The sequence below is a fragment of the Danaus plexippus genome, chromosome 15 (assembly GCF_018135715.1).
Source record: "Danaus plexippus chromosome 15, MEX_DaPlex, whole genome shotgun sequence".
NCBI classification, from domain to species: Eukaryota; Metazoa; Arthropoda; class Insecta; order Lepidoptera; family Nymphalidae; genus Danaus; species Danaus plexippus.
This window is the reverse complement of record NC_083547.1, coordinates 7,988,192-8,002,610: the sequence shown is the minus strand read 5'-3', so window position 1 is coordinate 8,002,610 and position 14,419 is coordinate 7,988,192. Positions and strand designations below refer to the sequence as shown.

Here is a 14,419-nt window from a genome sequence, read left to right as displayed (position 1 = left end):
ATAATAGCATATAATGTGAAGTGATTAGCGGCGGGTTGTCGCCGGGGCCGGTTTCTTCTTCCGTTAGCTGTTTTTCTCTACAATGTTATATTATTACATCATATGAACGTCGGCGCAGAGCGTGTGTTCCGCGACTCGCATGCGTAGGCGCAGGTGACAAGCGAACTGTTCATATTCTTTTGACAGTCGACTCCACGGGTACGCAACTAGTTCTGTTATTCGAGACCCCTGTTATTTGTGTGTCTCCTATTTTTTTGTGCCGTTTTCTATTTATTCCGTCGGGCCCTTTTTTGCTGGGTTGCAACGCCCGTCCTCGAAGGTTTGAAGCGTTTTTACTCGGGTACGGCGGAGATGCAAGGGGGCCCCGTGACTACACCCTCCCCTCCCCCGCCCTCCAGGCCGGGCCGGGTCGTCCTTGGCCCGAGCGTTCACCTTGGCGCGGTGCTCTGTCGCACCACAGGTAACAAAGTTCCGCGAACTACGTGATTTCTATGGCTGTCCGAAAGTGGATCTCAGGGTAGGCATCTCAGGGCTCGTTCGACCGGTAATAATATTACCGGGAACGTCGTAATGAGACACTACCGTCCACCGTCCAACCTCGTCCCTCGGAGCAACCTGACGGAGGTGGTGCATGATCAGCGTTACATTTCACTGTATCTAATGACTAAAAATAATTAGAACGTGATCCTTCTGAGACGGATGCAGAGCGCCGTGGTGGTCCCGCACACGTTGTTGCTCGTACCGATGTATGCCTTGATCTAGTTCTGGTTTTAACATATCGTGCTCCCCGGATCGATTTATACATTAATTATAATTGACGCAGTATTGAATTCCCAAACACAAATACCTTGCACATAATAAAATTAACGACCGAATATTATATTATCCGTTTAGTTAAATTTATATTCTCTAATGTAGCATTTTAATATGTAATGTAGTAACAATGATCTAATGTTATTGTTTTGTTTGTAAGAACTTTATATAGTGAAATATATTTGTTCCTTCAATTTTCTATTCACTTCTTGAAACCACGCAATTCATATTGCCCTCTTTGTACTGAATATATTGTCACATCTCGACTGCAAGTGATTGATCATTAATCCTGTAACTAGAAAATTCATTACAAATTAGGATTTCTGTGAATTACTTACCGTCTAAAGATGCCCGGATTAAAAAGTTTTTTATGTTCTGAGAATTACCATATCATAATTTTTGATACTTTCTTGGAACGTAGATAAATGTGAGAGATAAGCCGTTGATTTAAAGAGAACAGAGATTGTTGTTTAGTTGTGTGAAAGCTTTTCGTTTATTTAAATGTATAAGGGTGGGTGTTGAATCCTCTGTTAAAACTTGTTACTCTATACACATGCATTCAAAAGACCACAAATAATTACTCGTGTTCCTTTCCACATTTAATGTTTATTGTGCTTTTATGATTTGTTGATGATTTACAACTTGTCTGTGCCTGTGGCTTACAACAGATATTCCACGATCGTATATAGTTGTTTTAGAGCTTTCAGTGCCAGTCGATGCCTGCCTAAGGGTCGTTCACTCTATGGGCTTGTCATACACATCAACTTATCGAGGACATAAAAGGACCACCGAACTGAATTATGTGTGAATATACGTGTGTGAAGCCGACCAGAGAATTAAAATGATCGCGTTCAAATGAACAGAGGTTATAAGGATCGCTTGGAACATCCGAAGTCGCATGGCTCAGCGTAAGTAATCTTATCGCATTAGAGGCCGGACATAGGAAGGGCATTAAATTTGAACGATCGTGAAGCGGCGGGTACAGCGAACGCGCCTGAAACCGGTCGTCCGTCCGTAAATAATGGATTAGAGGTGGGGTGAGGGACGAGGCGGGGGGTGTGGCGCACGCACCAGCTCAGCGGGGGGGTGAGGCAAGTGGGGGACACCGGGGGCAGCGAGGGGCTGAGGAGCGGTCCGCGGGGCGAGGGGAGTGCGCCTCCCGTCAGCTGTTGCGCGCCCGGGACAGCGGCGCACTGCCGCCAATGCATCGGCGTTCATAGAGCACGCTGCTCGTCCCGCGGGCTACTATAGTGCTGTGTATATGTGATATCAGTGTACAACAGTGTGTGATCGATAGTGTGCCTGTGTGTGTGTGTGTGAGTGTGTGATGGCGAGGATGTGCAGTGCTCGACGTACTGGTGGTACCAGCTGACCGCGTTGCTTGGGAGATGAAAAGTGATGTTACGCCATCGACCGAGGTGATTATCCGGAGCCTAAAACACCATGCATGAACGTCGCTCCCATGGCGATCGTTTCCCGATCCATTGCCATGGGCTGGTTGCCATTGGTAAGCAACGCCAGAACGTTACATGTTTTAGGCGCTTTTTTGCTTTATCGCAAAAAAAATACGTCTCCGGCGCAACCAAAATCTTTTTTGTTCAACCGTAACAATGAATGTCGCTCTCGAGCTTAGGGGAGATTTGTGAATTAGATGGAGACGGTTGATTTTTTTTTTTTGGACGCCAGCCCTAAACCAATGGTTTTTTCAACGTTAACATTGGCACATTTTTTTAAGAACTACCCTCGTCATACATGTATACCTACTTCACATTTTCAATCGTCAAAATATATTACAAAAAAATATATACTTCCCGTGTAGATATGACGAAAATTCAGACTTGAGGTACTAAATTGCAAAAGGACAGAAAAAAGTCACCAACTATTTTCCACATAATACCAATAACGTATTTGTAGAATTTGTGCTGTTAGACATGTGCGCCTCTGTTTCCCTGAAATATTAATGTTACATTTGTGACGTTAATCTTTTCTTTGCGAATGTTCTTCCTTTCGTGGATTAAAGACAGTTCTACTATTCAATGCCGTACCTACATATGATTCGTTTTCTTTCGTGTCTAACTTTTATTCTGAACAGTAAATCAGTATCGATAATTTCTCATTGTAATGATTCCGAGTCGGATTTCGTTATCGCCACCAGGTACTGCTAGCACCTTGTAACTAAGACCTTCCTGTTTTGTTCGAGGAGTGCATTATATACATGTACGTATATAATAGACGGTAGTTCCAGTGGTAGTGACACTGTTGTCAGGAAGTCATTGTAATTCTTGACAGTAACCGCTAACTCACAGTGTATCCTCGCGGATATACGATGACGCACTGTTCAACAATACTCGGAACCTTGTCTTATAAACTGCTATTTATTCAATACCATTTATCTTTAAAGTTATATAATTGAGACAAACTATTTGAGAATAAACAAACAGGCAGTCCGAAACGTTGCTCCTTATCTGTCGATACAGTGGACATATTTACAAATGTATAAATAATAACTTGTCTTTAATTAATACATTAAAAATGATCTCAAGGTTAATGAGATCAAAATCTTCGTTTGGCTGCAAATACATATAAATATTCACATTCACACTATGAGTGATTTTTGTAAAAGATATTATATTTCGAATTATTCCTCTAATAAACTTGAATAAATAGGCAATTATAACAAAATACAGGAAAGAAAGTAGTTTTGTATATGTATTAATATATAACAGAATTATCTATAGAAAATTTAATCTCTAATTTGTTTGTTACGATCACACTAAATGGTCCTTGACTTTCATTTCATCATCTCCACTACGCCTTCTTGCCATATTTTTATTTTTAACTATACATAAATCAAAATCTTTTCCACGCTATATGTAAGTTAGATACAACATAAGCTGTCAATGTGTTATCCGTATGATAGATTCTATCGATAGTGTTGTACCGTACATGATACGTTCATGCTTTGATATCGATGCATCAGCGTTGCATTTGATCGTAACACGATTTAAATCCAATCACGGCGTTACGTACGCTCCATTTCCTCGAGCCGATCGCCTCGTCTAACCATAAGAGCTCAGCCCTACGGCTCATACATCCATAAGCTATATCGACTGACAGCGTCGAATTAGCTGTCCTCTTAAGAAAAAAAAAGTGGCTATTTTATATATAGCAATAATTCGATACGAACCTGTTGAGATCTTTATTATTGTTCACGAACTCTCCAATAGTTACAATACTTACCAACTAGTCTAATACTACATTTTGAATTACATCATTTGCATCTATAAGACTGAGAACTGATATTCTAGTGCTATACTGAATATTGTATGTACGACTATAAATTGACTTTATACTAAACTATACAAATAATTCTATATTTTGTTGTTAAAGTGCTAAATATAAGTATATATCGTTTGTTTACATCTACCATTGCGTTTTTATAAAACATGAAAATAAAGAATTAAATGAATTATAAAAAAAAGAGTACAAATTTTCTGTTTGACATAATTTTTGAAACCTGTACGTGTTACGTCGTGCGAACACTCCATTCACGTCGATGTCGGCAAATAGATTTATATGTATTTATTATATCTCACAATATATATTTTTTTGTTGTATAACATATATTGTCGTTATCAGAAATCACAAAGTATATAATAGTAATAATATCTGCTTAATATAATGCGTATCGTAAACAACGCCCTGTCGTTTTAACGGCCGTCTAATAAAATTATTTATTCGTTGAGAAATTGCTCCTTGCGTTGTAAATTGTAAAACAGAGTGTAATGTCGTAAACGAACATTCGTACAGCACTTGCGGCAGTGGTCCGCCGCTCACAGGTTGAACTTATAACAGATTACTTCTGAGATGTAGATTTAACTTATCACTCTAAAGTAGCGTTCTTTAAGTGACCGATGACTAATAAAATAGTATTACACAACATTATATTAAAATTATTAGGAAATTTAAACGACTTGTATGTCGTTTGTAATCTGAAGATAAATGCGTGATCTTTAATTGGTGTGAAATTCCACGACACTTAAAGTATTCGATGTATGTAAGGTGTTTTATTTTAATCGGACTTGAATTATATCAGTAGATGTCTAGAGGTTAATATCATATGATAGTTCCACAGCAATACTGTTCAGTATATTGTTATTCGTGTTCAGAACCGTCTGAATGTTCTTCTCGTTATTTATTATTTAATATAAAAGCCAAACCAATCCCGAGTCATAGAAGCGTGCGATGCCATCAATTCTCCTTCCCTACGAACGTGCTAACTATCCGCTACATGAACATAGCGCACAGACCGGTATATTATATCAGTGTTATAATTAACAACAACAGGTTACAGGTACAGTATTATGAATATATTCGTATATTTCTTAATAATAATCTCTGATGTTAAAGAATTATTTAACATAATTATACAATCCATCGTGTATGAGATGACCGTTTAATATGATAAGGACGGTTGTAATTAATTCAATGCAAAAGTTCAGATCGGTTGAGGCGAATGAAAACAATACAGATGTGATAAGAGGCTTAGCGGTGTGGTCGTCTGAGTGTCGTGTCGTGGGGTGTCCTGTCGTGTCGTGTAGGTCAGTCGTCGGGTCATGGGCTGCTGACGTGAATACTTGAATGTTTTATAATGTCTTAATGGTACGTACGGTCAGTGCGACTGCGAGTGTAGGAGGCGGTCGTCGACCCCGATCCGCATTCAATAGCATCCCGGCTCGTGGGACGTTCGCTAAAAATACGTGCGATGCGCTCCGCATTATAATGCACTGTACATAGATTGAGATTTAAGTGTCGTGTGACGTGTGACGTGGGCTGTCACATACGTCTACGACACGACTGACTAGCGGCACAAAAAACTCAGCCTGGAACATCTTACCTACAGATGATGTGTATTTTATAGTTTAAAGTTACGTTATTATTAAATCGTAGTTATGTATGTAGCTGGATATGTGTGAGTCGTTCCACAACCTTGACTTCAATCGCTCTGAGATAACTGAAAATGTATCGCTGTGTTCCGGCTGTGTGTGTATTACAGGACACTCACACACATGTACGATACCTTAGGGACGTTAGACAATTTTACACATAAACATAGAAAAAAGACTTCATGGATATATGTCCGGCAAAAAATATGTTAACAGTTAATACATAAATGTCTAACTAAATTTATAAGAAGACTTATATTACGGATACAATGAATGCAACATTCTGTATGCGTCGTTTACTTTTTATTCAATAAGTCGAGCTCTTAAATATTTTTTGTTGGAAAGGTCCGGAGGTATGGAACCAGTTTTATAAAAATAACACGCTGTGATTAATACGAGACCCTTCCTAAAGAGATCGACGACTTCATAATACATTATGAACAGACCTCTAACAAATTTATAAGAAATACATTTAAATATTATAACATTGTACATACGAAAACTTACACTGATACCGAAACCTGCACTCGGAAAATATACCTATGAGAAATTTATAGAGGGGGATGTTGTCAACGTTTGATAATGATTTTATGGAAATTTGATTATTTGTCTGAAAGTTTGTAGTAACTTTAATTGATCTAAGTGAGGTGGTCACTGTATGCTTCCTTATTCACAGAATCACAAAGATAGTTGACTCCAATATCATCGTTAGGAACATGAAACATTGTAATAGCTCTTGTCAGTAAGTTTCCCTCTTTGTTCGTAGGTAACACAATTTAATGCATGATAGAAAAAATCTTCATTAATTACAAGCATCTTGACTTCGAGATAGATTTTACAGAGAAATTAATAAAGTTCTCAAATAACATCCCGTCCCCTAGCGCCATCTGTCTCGTGTGTGTTGCGACCTCATACGAAATACAAAGTTTTGTTGTATTCAGTCGGACCCACACGAAGATTCCGCATAATCATAGTAATTATTCTAATGTCCAAACTATTCCATCACAATATGTTGACTAGTTTACACGTTAAAGTGTATTAAACATAAATCCATCAATGTTCTCATAAACGAGCAAACTCCATAGTGACAGTCATCAGTAATATCACACTGAATATAATTTATATTAAGGACAACTTTAAACACCTCTTGAAAAAAACTTCAGAACTGTAGTTGAACTCAAATCCACCTCTAACTTAACCAGCCTTTGTACAATGTTAAACTTATTATAGAAATGAAAAATATGTTTATGTATGTACGATATAAATATACAATATCTGATTTTAACTTATTGTAGTAACTTCTGTTTATAACGTTATTCTTTTGTATATATCATTTATTGATCGCCTAGTATTGTAAATGCCATTGATCATGGCCTAAAGTCATGTTATTATCTTAGTACAGACCTTTGCTCGAGTGCTATTTTTAAACATTATATTTGTAGAGTAAAACCTATTATCATTACAGGAAATATTTTGATGGACTCATTACGAACACTGTACCTACAATCGTTAATTTCTTATTAATGACTGCTGGTCGTACGCCGCTCACCACAAGCTCCTATTAAAATGACTAATGCTGAACTCGTAACCTGAAAACTAATTTACCGTAACAATGTAAGCTTTTGCAGCGTCAAGAAAGTTATAAGTTCATTCAGAGATGGTATCACTATGTGACCAGATCATGGGGGTAATTTGTGGTGGAGCAATAACCCTGGAGTAGGCCCGCATACGGTTCACACATTGTCCGACTATTATATAAGCTTTGAACATAGGATTGACTTCACAATTGTCGTGTAGACTGGAAGTCGTAGTTCAACCAAATGTTTTATATCGATTATCGACACATAATAGCCAGATTCGAGCCTTCATTTACATTTCACTGCTATCAAGTTAAACTTGACTGAAGTCACAAGATTCAGCTATGTATGCAGTGTGCAGTTTAGAAGCGTGCTTCAAGACTAGGTTATTACGGCTAGGCATATTGAAAACTGCACTCCGTAAGCCGGCTAAGATGGGCCATTATCTATTGTGTTCAACACTTTGAGAACAAAAGCTTTTTAATGTTAACATTTTCTCGGCGTTCGTGACCGTCATGTTATAGTTTGAAGATTCTAACCTAAAGGAAATAATAAATCTTAAACAATATTTTTAATTAATTTAAACTTAGCGTAATAGCAATTTTTAGAAAAACTTATTTTTTTACATATATAAACCTCACACTACAATAAAATAACGAAAATAAATATCAAATTTTTTTAAAGGTCATTTATGCGGTGTGATTTAAAAAAAACTGTTTAATATATTTTGATCACAAGTGATAGTAATTGATAACTCACTTTTCTTAATATTACGAATGCTTAATCTATGGAGTAGTTAAACCCTTCATATATTATTTTCAATCTTCCTCCGCGTCCTCACCCTATATACATATTTATAAATTTAAAACATGTTTGTGTTTGTTCGTGAATCGTTTATATGTTTTAAGAAACGGTTAACCACCCTGATAGTATCTTTCAAATGACACCATCATATTATAACTATCGCTCCATAATAAAATTACAGAGATTGTAGATAAATATCGTACAAAACAGCTAGTAGTCACGAAACACGTGCTCTGTACACCGAACTACGGACACCAGGCTGATTCCTCCAACATATAATTAAAAACCGGATACGCACTTCCCCACTTCTAATACGTGTTCAGATTGACGAACAAACATGTCCTGTATATTCAGTCGACGCGATTATTGAACGTAATCCCGACGTTCGGTTAATAATTTATTAATATAATGCACTAAAAAAATATCATTAAATTATCTGTGAGGTGTTCATTACAGTTTATGGACCGGAAACGACACAAATGTTATAAAACGAATAAAACGCTGTGAAACATCAAGGAACTAACGACCGACTGTTTTAATTGAGTCTACACACATCACGTCCACAGACAACTTGCTATATGCAGACCTTACAGAAAGAAATTATTTCACCTCCAGTGTTAAATATTAAAATATTATATTGTTTCTGTCACATATAATGATATAATAGGCAAGGTAAGGTAAGGTAACAATATAGAAAATGAAGAAAATTACCAGTTAATTGACCGCTGCGGATTTAGTATTACCCTCGGTTATACAGTTAGTTTATTAAGTATTCTTATACACTAATCTCTTGACATAAACGCAGTGTCTAAACAGTGTATCTAAATATAAAGCTTACATTGTATGAATATATTTGTGTGCATGTTTTCAACAGTCCATCGGGTATTATATGCATATCTATGACAATGTACGCCTCTAGTCTGTGTTATAATGTCCGCGGTGTCTTCCTCCTCGATCCATCGATTCGTTAATCGAAATTATAATTTCCATCGCGTGTCGCCGTCGCAGCCGTCGGTCGTTTCCTGTTTTTGTTTTCCCATACACTGATGTAATGTATAATAAAAAACAAACTTCGGAACGGACGTTTCGGTGAGAAACCTTTTATGTGGAAATTATATTATAAATGTTATCATTTAACGCGATTATAACACCGCTGTTGGTTTTCTGCTGTACATTTCCCTGTAATGCTTTATGCCATCGAGGTCACATCGTAATAACTAAGCATGTGACATACAGCGTGTTTCCTGATACGCCAAGCTGTTATTGGAATCCTATTCTTTGTTTTAAGGGCGTTGCACACCGAGGTCGCGGTCACATCTATATATATGAACCAGCTTATAAAGAATGTATATTATACCAAGTCCGTTTCATCAAGTCTATAATTTGTAATGTTAATGTGATATAATTGGCCGCTTCCTGACAATTGCGTAAAGCTCTTTGTGCTTCACTCGCAGAGAGTTTGTTTGATAATAATATTATATGGATCAAGCGATCAGCAGCTCCTGGCTCGGAGTATACTGGTGCAGTGTTACTGTGACTCGAACGATCAGTACACATGAGACTGATGAGGTAATTATATCCGGATAAGGGGAATTAATATGACACGAGTAACATTGACTGTGAGTCATTTACATATAATGATTAATGAACTTAAATGAAATAATGTTTATATATATCGGCCATACATTAAAAATAAAACTTATTGTTGTTTCATCAATAACGATGTAGTCGTTTACTGGAAAGGATTCGATTGGGCTGGCGTATGCTAAAGTAAAAAGCCTGAAGATAATATAAAATACCACTCGGGAAATGCGAAGATTAGTTTAAATCAATGCTAATAATTATAATGTACAATTGTAAGAGGCCAGGTAATAATCAATATCATTATGCATCAGTCGTGTCCTCGCTTAATGTCATTCGAAGGCATCGCTGCAATCCGTCACCGTTACGTCAAATAAAATGCACTTGACATACATACATAGAGACAAAGGAACGAATGCATGCAGCGATGCGGTTTATTATAGACGGAATTATTACTATCTAACATTCTTAGATATTGAACTAAATTAAGAAAACTATTCAAGATACAATGAATTACAGTCATATATTAATTATACAGACATGCAGTGGGTTTCGAACTTATTTGTGAACGTCATAGCAGACACGTTCGTATTGACGGAGCTACGTTCTGCAGAATACCACGATGACGGTAGTCGGGGACAGTGTGATGTAAACCCGTAGCGGGTTTACCGTCTGATAAAAGTAATGAATTTTCCTTCCGTTTCACTTTATTTGAATCAATTTTAACGATTATCGTTACATTTATTTCCTTGATCGATATTTTTTCAATATTATTATTGATTCCATGTTCGGATTCCCATAGGTAGTGGTTTGATCACTTAAACATGTACATCGGCTGGTATACCCACATGTTTTTACGTGAAGTTTCCTATATTAACAATTTTCGATGAGTTTCTTCTTGTCACAAAATCACAAACCACCGAAGACGGTGGGGTGGGGCATAAAAAAGCTTTGATATTTAACAATTTAATAACTTGATTAAACGAAGATGTAATGATAACTTTTTAGGCGATCCCTATCACTTCATATGCACATACAGTGCGTAAATGAAATGTACAATTTATTTGTGTCTGCATAGTGCGTCGGAGTTATCGGGGCGAGCTACGGACGTTGTGATTGTTTGCTAGGACAGATAAGAGGCGAGCCACAACCGACGCGAACCTACGTTCAAACATAAAAAGACATATGTCAAGGGTGCGCGCACTAAATATAAGCACTTAAGTGTTATCGCATATGGGAACGGTATGCGGCAAAGCGACTTAATTTTTTGTTGTCAGCTCCACTATCTGACCATTCCATCTATTGCTGTTTATTTAATATGAATGTGCATTATTGATTCAGAGCTTTTTTCCAAGGAGCCGTTTCGCTAATAAGGACACTAGAAATATCGGACTTCTGTTAACGCTCCAGCGACCTCCGTGCTGACTTTTATTGATCAATCTTTTTATCTTATGATAAACGCCTCACATTACGATGAAGCAATAACATGTTTTTATTTAACCAAATTAATTATTCATCTTTTTGTTTTGAAGTTCATCGTTATTTCATATTTACGACTTGTCAGAATTATATTTTTATTTGTTAGAGTTTTATTTGTGTTGTCTAATGCGATTTGCTTTCTTAGCTCGCAAATTCTGTCAAATATTTTTGTCCTTTTAGCCTAATAATACAATTGAAACGACAGTAAAAATAATTATTGAACTTAATTGCAAGTAAAGTATTAAGAAAGAAACAAGCGAGATGTTGAAGCTAGATTTTAATAACAGCTTTGTTGCATTTAGAAATTATCTTGTAAAATTTATTTGTACTGAAACACTTTTATCTCACCATGGTAGTAATGTTTATCTCTTCTATTATATAAAGTATCCGCTTTCTTCATTTGGAAGCTCTTATAGGAAACAAAACGAACTTGTTGCTATTAAAACACAGGCATGGTTTAAAGACGTGAGTTACTTTGAAATAACTGTGATGGTTTATCTATTTAATGCAAGCAATTATTATCTAAATTCCAACTATATAGTGTCTGTGTCGGGAGGCCGGGTACTATGACGCAGCTCGCATATCATGAGCTCCTGTCATGATGTTACATATTGTATTCTAATGATATATTAGAATACCGGCGACGACAGGTTCCTTTTTATGTGAATTAAACCCTACACTTTACAGTGCGATAGGAAATTTAAAATTTTAATGTCTCCATCTCATAGAAAAAAAATACGATAGGATTGCAAAAGTATTGTTTCGCTTAAGCCCTTATAATTAAACATCTTTGGAATATTAAACTGTAATAACGGTTGTTATGTAAAACCGTTAGTAAGGCGGTCCAGATACTGGGTGAGACAATGACAGTGGATTCCCTTATTTCCTGCCTAGACGAGAGGAAGCGTCTTCATTTAGCACCCGTCCTAACAAACGTGATTCAAGTTTGCTTTTTAAATTTTGATATGTCATTATTTTATTTTTATTTGTGTTGTTTAGGAAACAAGATTAAAATCAATATTATATTATATAATATATTTTATAAATACTAAAAATAAATAGACATTTAAAGATAATAAAATATCAGTGCTCTTTTCAATTTCCTGTAAATTTGATAAAAACTAACTTATATCGGAATATATATAAATTTATAATGTGGAAATATGTTACTGTTAAGAATAAGTATTAGATACCTATATCTTATAATTTATAAGGTCCATACTATATATTTTATATTACATCATCCAGTGGTTATATCCTCCTACATAATATTTTAAACCGCTACTAAATGCAGCGTGAAATTGACATTTTGACAATTTCCGTCAGACAGGATCTAACGACGAGGACGGCGCTCAAATCAGACTAGAAACTTTGAATAGTAGACTGTGATCTGTGTAGGAAATTGTGTTCATTACACGTGAGTGACAAACACTTGACTGGTTTAGTTTGTGGTTTACTTTATAGGACTTTTCTAAAAATTATATTAAGGCCGGTGAGGCTGTTAAATATTCTGTGACGGCTCTCACACATGCACCCTTATTAAGTTACATGGTCTAATATAAGTCATGTTTTTAAAGGAGTTTCAATTTTTAAGAGAAAATTCGCATAAAATTCAATCGAAGGATCGTTTGGTAAAGCGTCACGCTGGGTGCCCTCACTAACCTATTTAAAACCGCCCTCCGAAACATGACCCTCTGACATTGACATAGAGATCAAAGTCGTATGACAATAGGCAAGGGGAAGTTTGTAACACCGTGTAATGAAGTGTAAGGCAGTCGCCTTGCTACGGACGAGTTGCTTCAATACCATGAATATAAAGCGTATAAATAAATAGCAGATGCGCGAAAAATTCACCCCGACGATAACAGTCAGACACTTAGCATAATAATCGCGGGGTAGGGGTCGGGACGGGGGTCGGGGGTCGCGGGTAGGAGGGGGTCGCATAGTAAAATGGGGGTTGCCTCCCTCGAGCTGACACCATTCTCACGCGAACTTCCTTTCTAATGAATGGCTAGCGACGTAAATATGTAAGTCGGTGACATAACACTGAGTACAGTTGTGTCGGGAAATTGTTTTGAATTGATTCCTCGAAGACGTGCACGTGGCTGGCTTCACTTTACTTTCATTGTAGACATGTAACGAAAGCTCACGTCGCGTCGGACGTTTTTGTCTTTTGTTATCGAACACAAGATAAATATTCGCTAATTTACGTATAATTAAACATTACATTATAATTTGCTAAAATGACTTTAATATTAAGCAATAAATAAAATACAAGTTGTCATAACTTACGTCGTGTTAATTACTTAAAGATTAAGAAACATAAAAACATTAAACATATCAATAAAGTATTTTTATTGAACTTCCACCGAAAGACTCCACGCTGCGAACACGTCTGTTGTTAAACATGTTACACCTGTAGTTCTGAAAACCGCCATAACTTTTATATTTATATTGCTGTAATGTTTATTTATGATAATTCTTCTATAATGTACAAAACGGATTGGCTCAGCTGTGTACAATACACGGTCCGCAATCCACCCTACAACACCACCCCGACCAAAATTTGACAAGGATTGTAGTCCCCGGGCGACGGCGACGCAATCATCAATTACCAAATCCAAATGAAATAATGTAACACTCTGCGACTCCGCTGCACCGGTCTGCGTCAGCGCTTTAATTGGATTCCCTTTAAAATATTTGTATTATCTTCGGAGCAGTTTGAAATCTAGAGTCTACTGTTCATTTGATCTAACATATCCAGCATATGATAATGGTCCTTTTAATTCCTTTTCCATAGTGTTTTAGTTGTGTTTTTCGCTACCGAAGCGGTATCTCCCAAACAAAACCTAAAGCATACGGACATAGCGTCGCTGTTTTCAAAGTGCGTTAACATCAAACAACTAAATTTAGTCTAATCAAAAAACTTTGTAGGGAGCGAGGGTCCATCTTTGTAGTAAATGTAATTTTTTCACCCTTCGCGGTATAATCAAAGCGGCATAGACATGTGCGAGTGACGTATCATTTGCGCTTTTGTACGGCGGTCATTAGAGCGCGGGAGGTACGCGCCGGGATCTGGGCCCTGGGCACAACCCACAGACCTCCACTGAGGGGATGGAGTGCATCTGATTTGTTCAGCTGATATATACACATACATATGTTTATATATAAATAATACAGACTCCGATAGTTATCAGAAACGACAACGCGTCGTGGAAT

The 14,419-nt window shown here is 36.9% G+C and overlaps 1 protein-coding gene across 3 annotated transcripts in view; it reads left to right on the top strand.

The window, feature by feature from the left end:
* The window catches only part of LOC116766323 (zinc finger protein jing), a 74,961-nt gene that overhangs the window by 47,241 nt on the left and 13,301 nt on the right, over positions 1–14,419 (top strand). Inside the window, exon 1 of one of the 3 annotated variants that reach the window (XM_061522731.1) lies at positions 1,999–2,231. The exons of 1 other annotated variant lie outside the window; for it this stretch is intronic. In XM_061522731.1, the coding sequence (XP_061378715.1) occupies positions 2,212–2,231 (20 nt within the window). In that variant the 5' untranslated portion in view covers positions 1,999–2,211. Of the gene's footprint in view, positions 1–1,998; positions 2,321–14,419 lie in introns of those variants that run through there. One more of the 3 variants, XM_061522732.1, reaches the window with a different exon arrangement.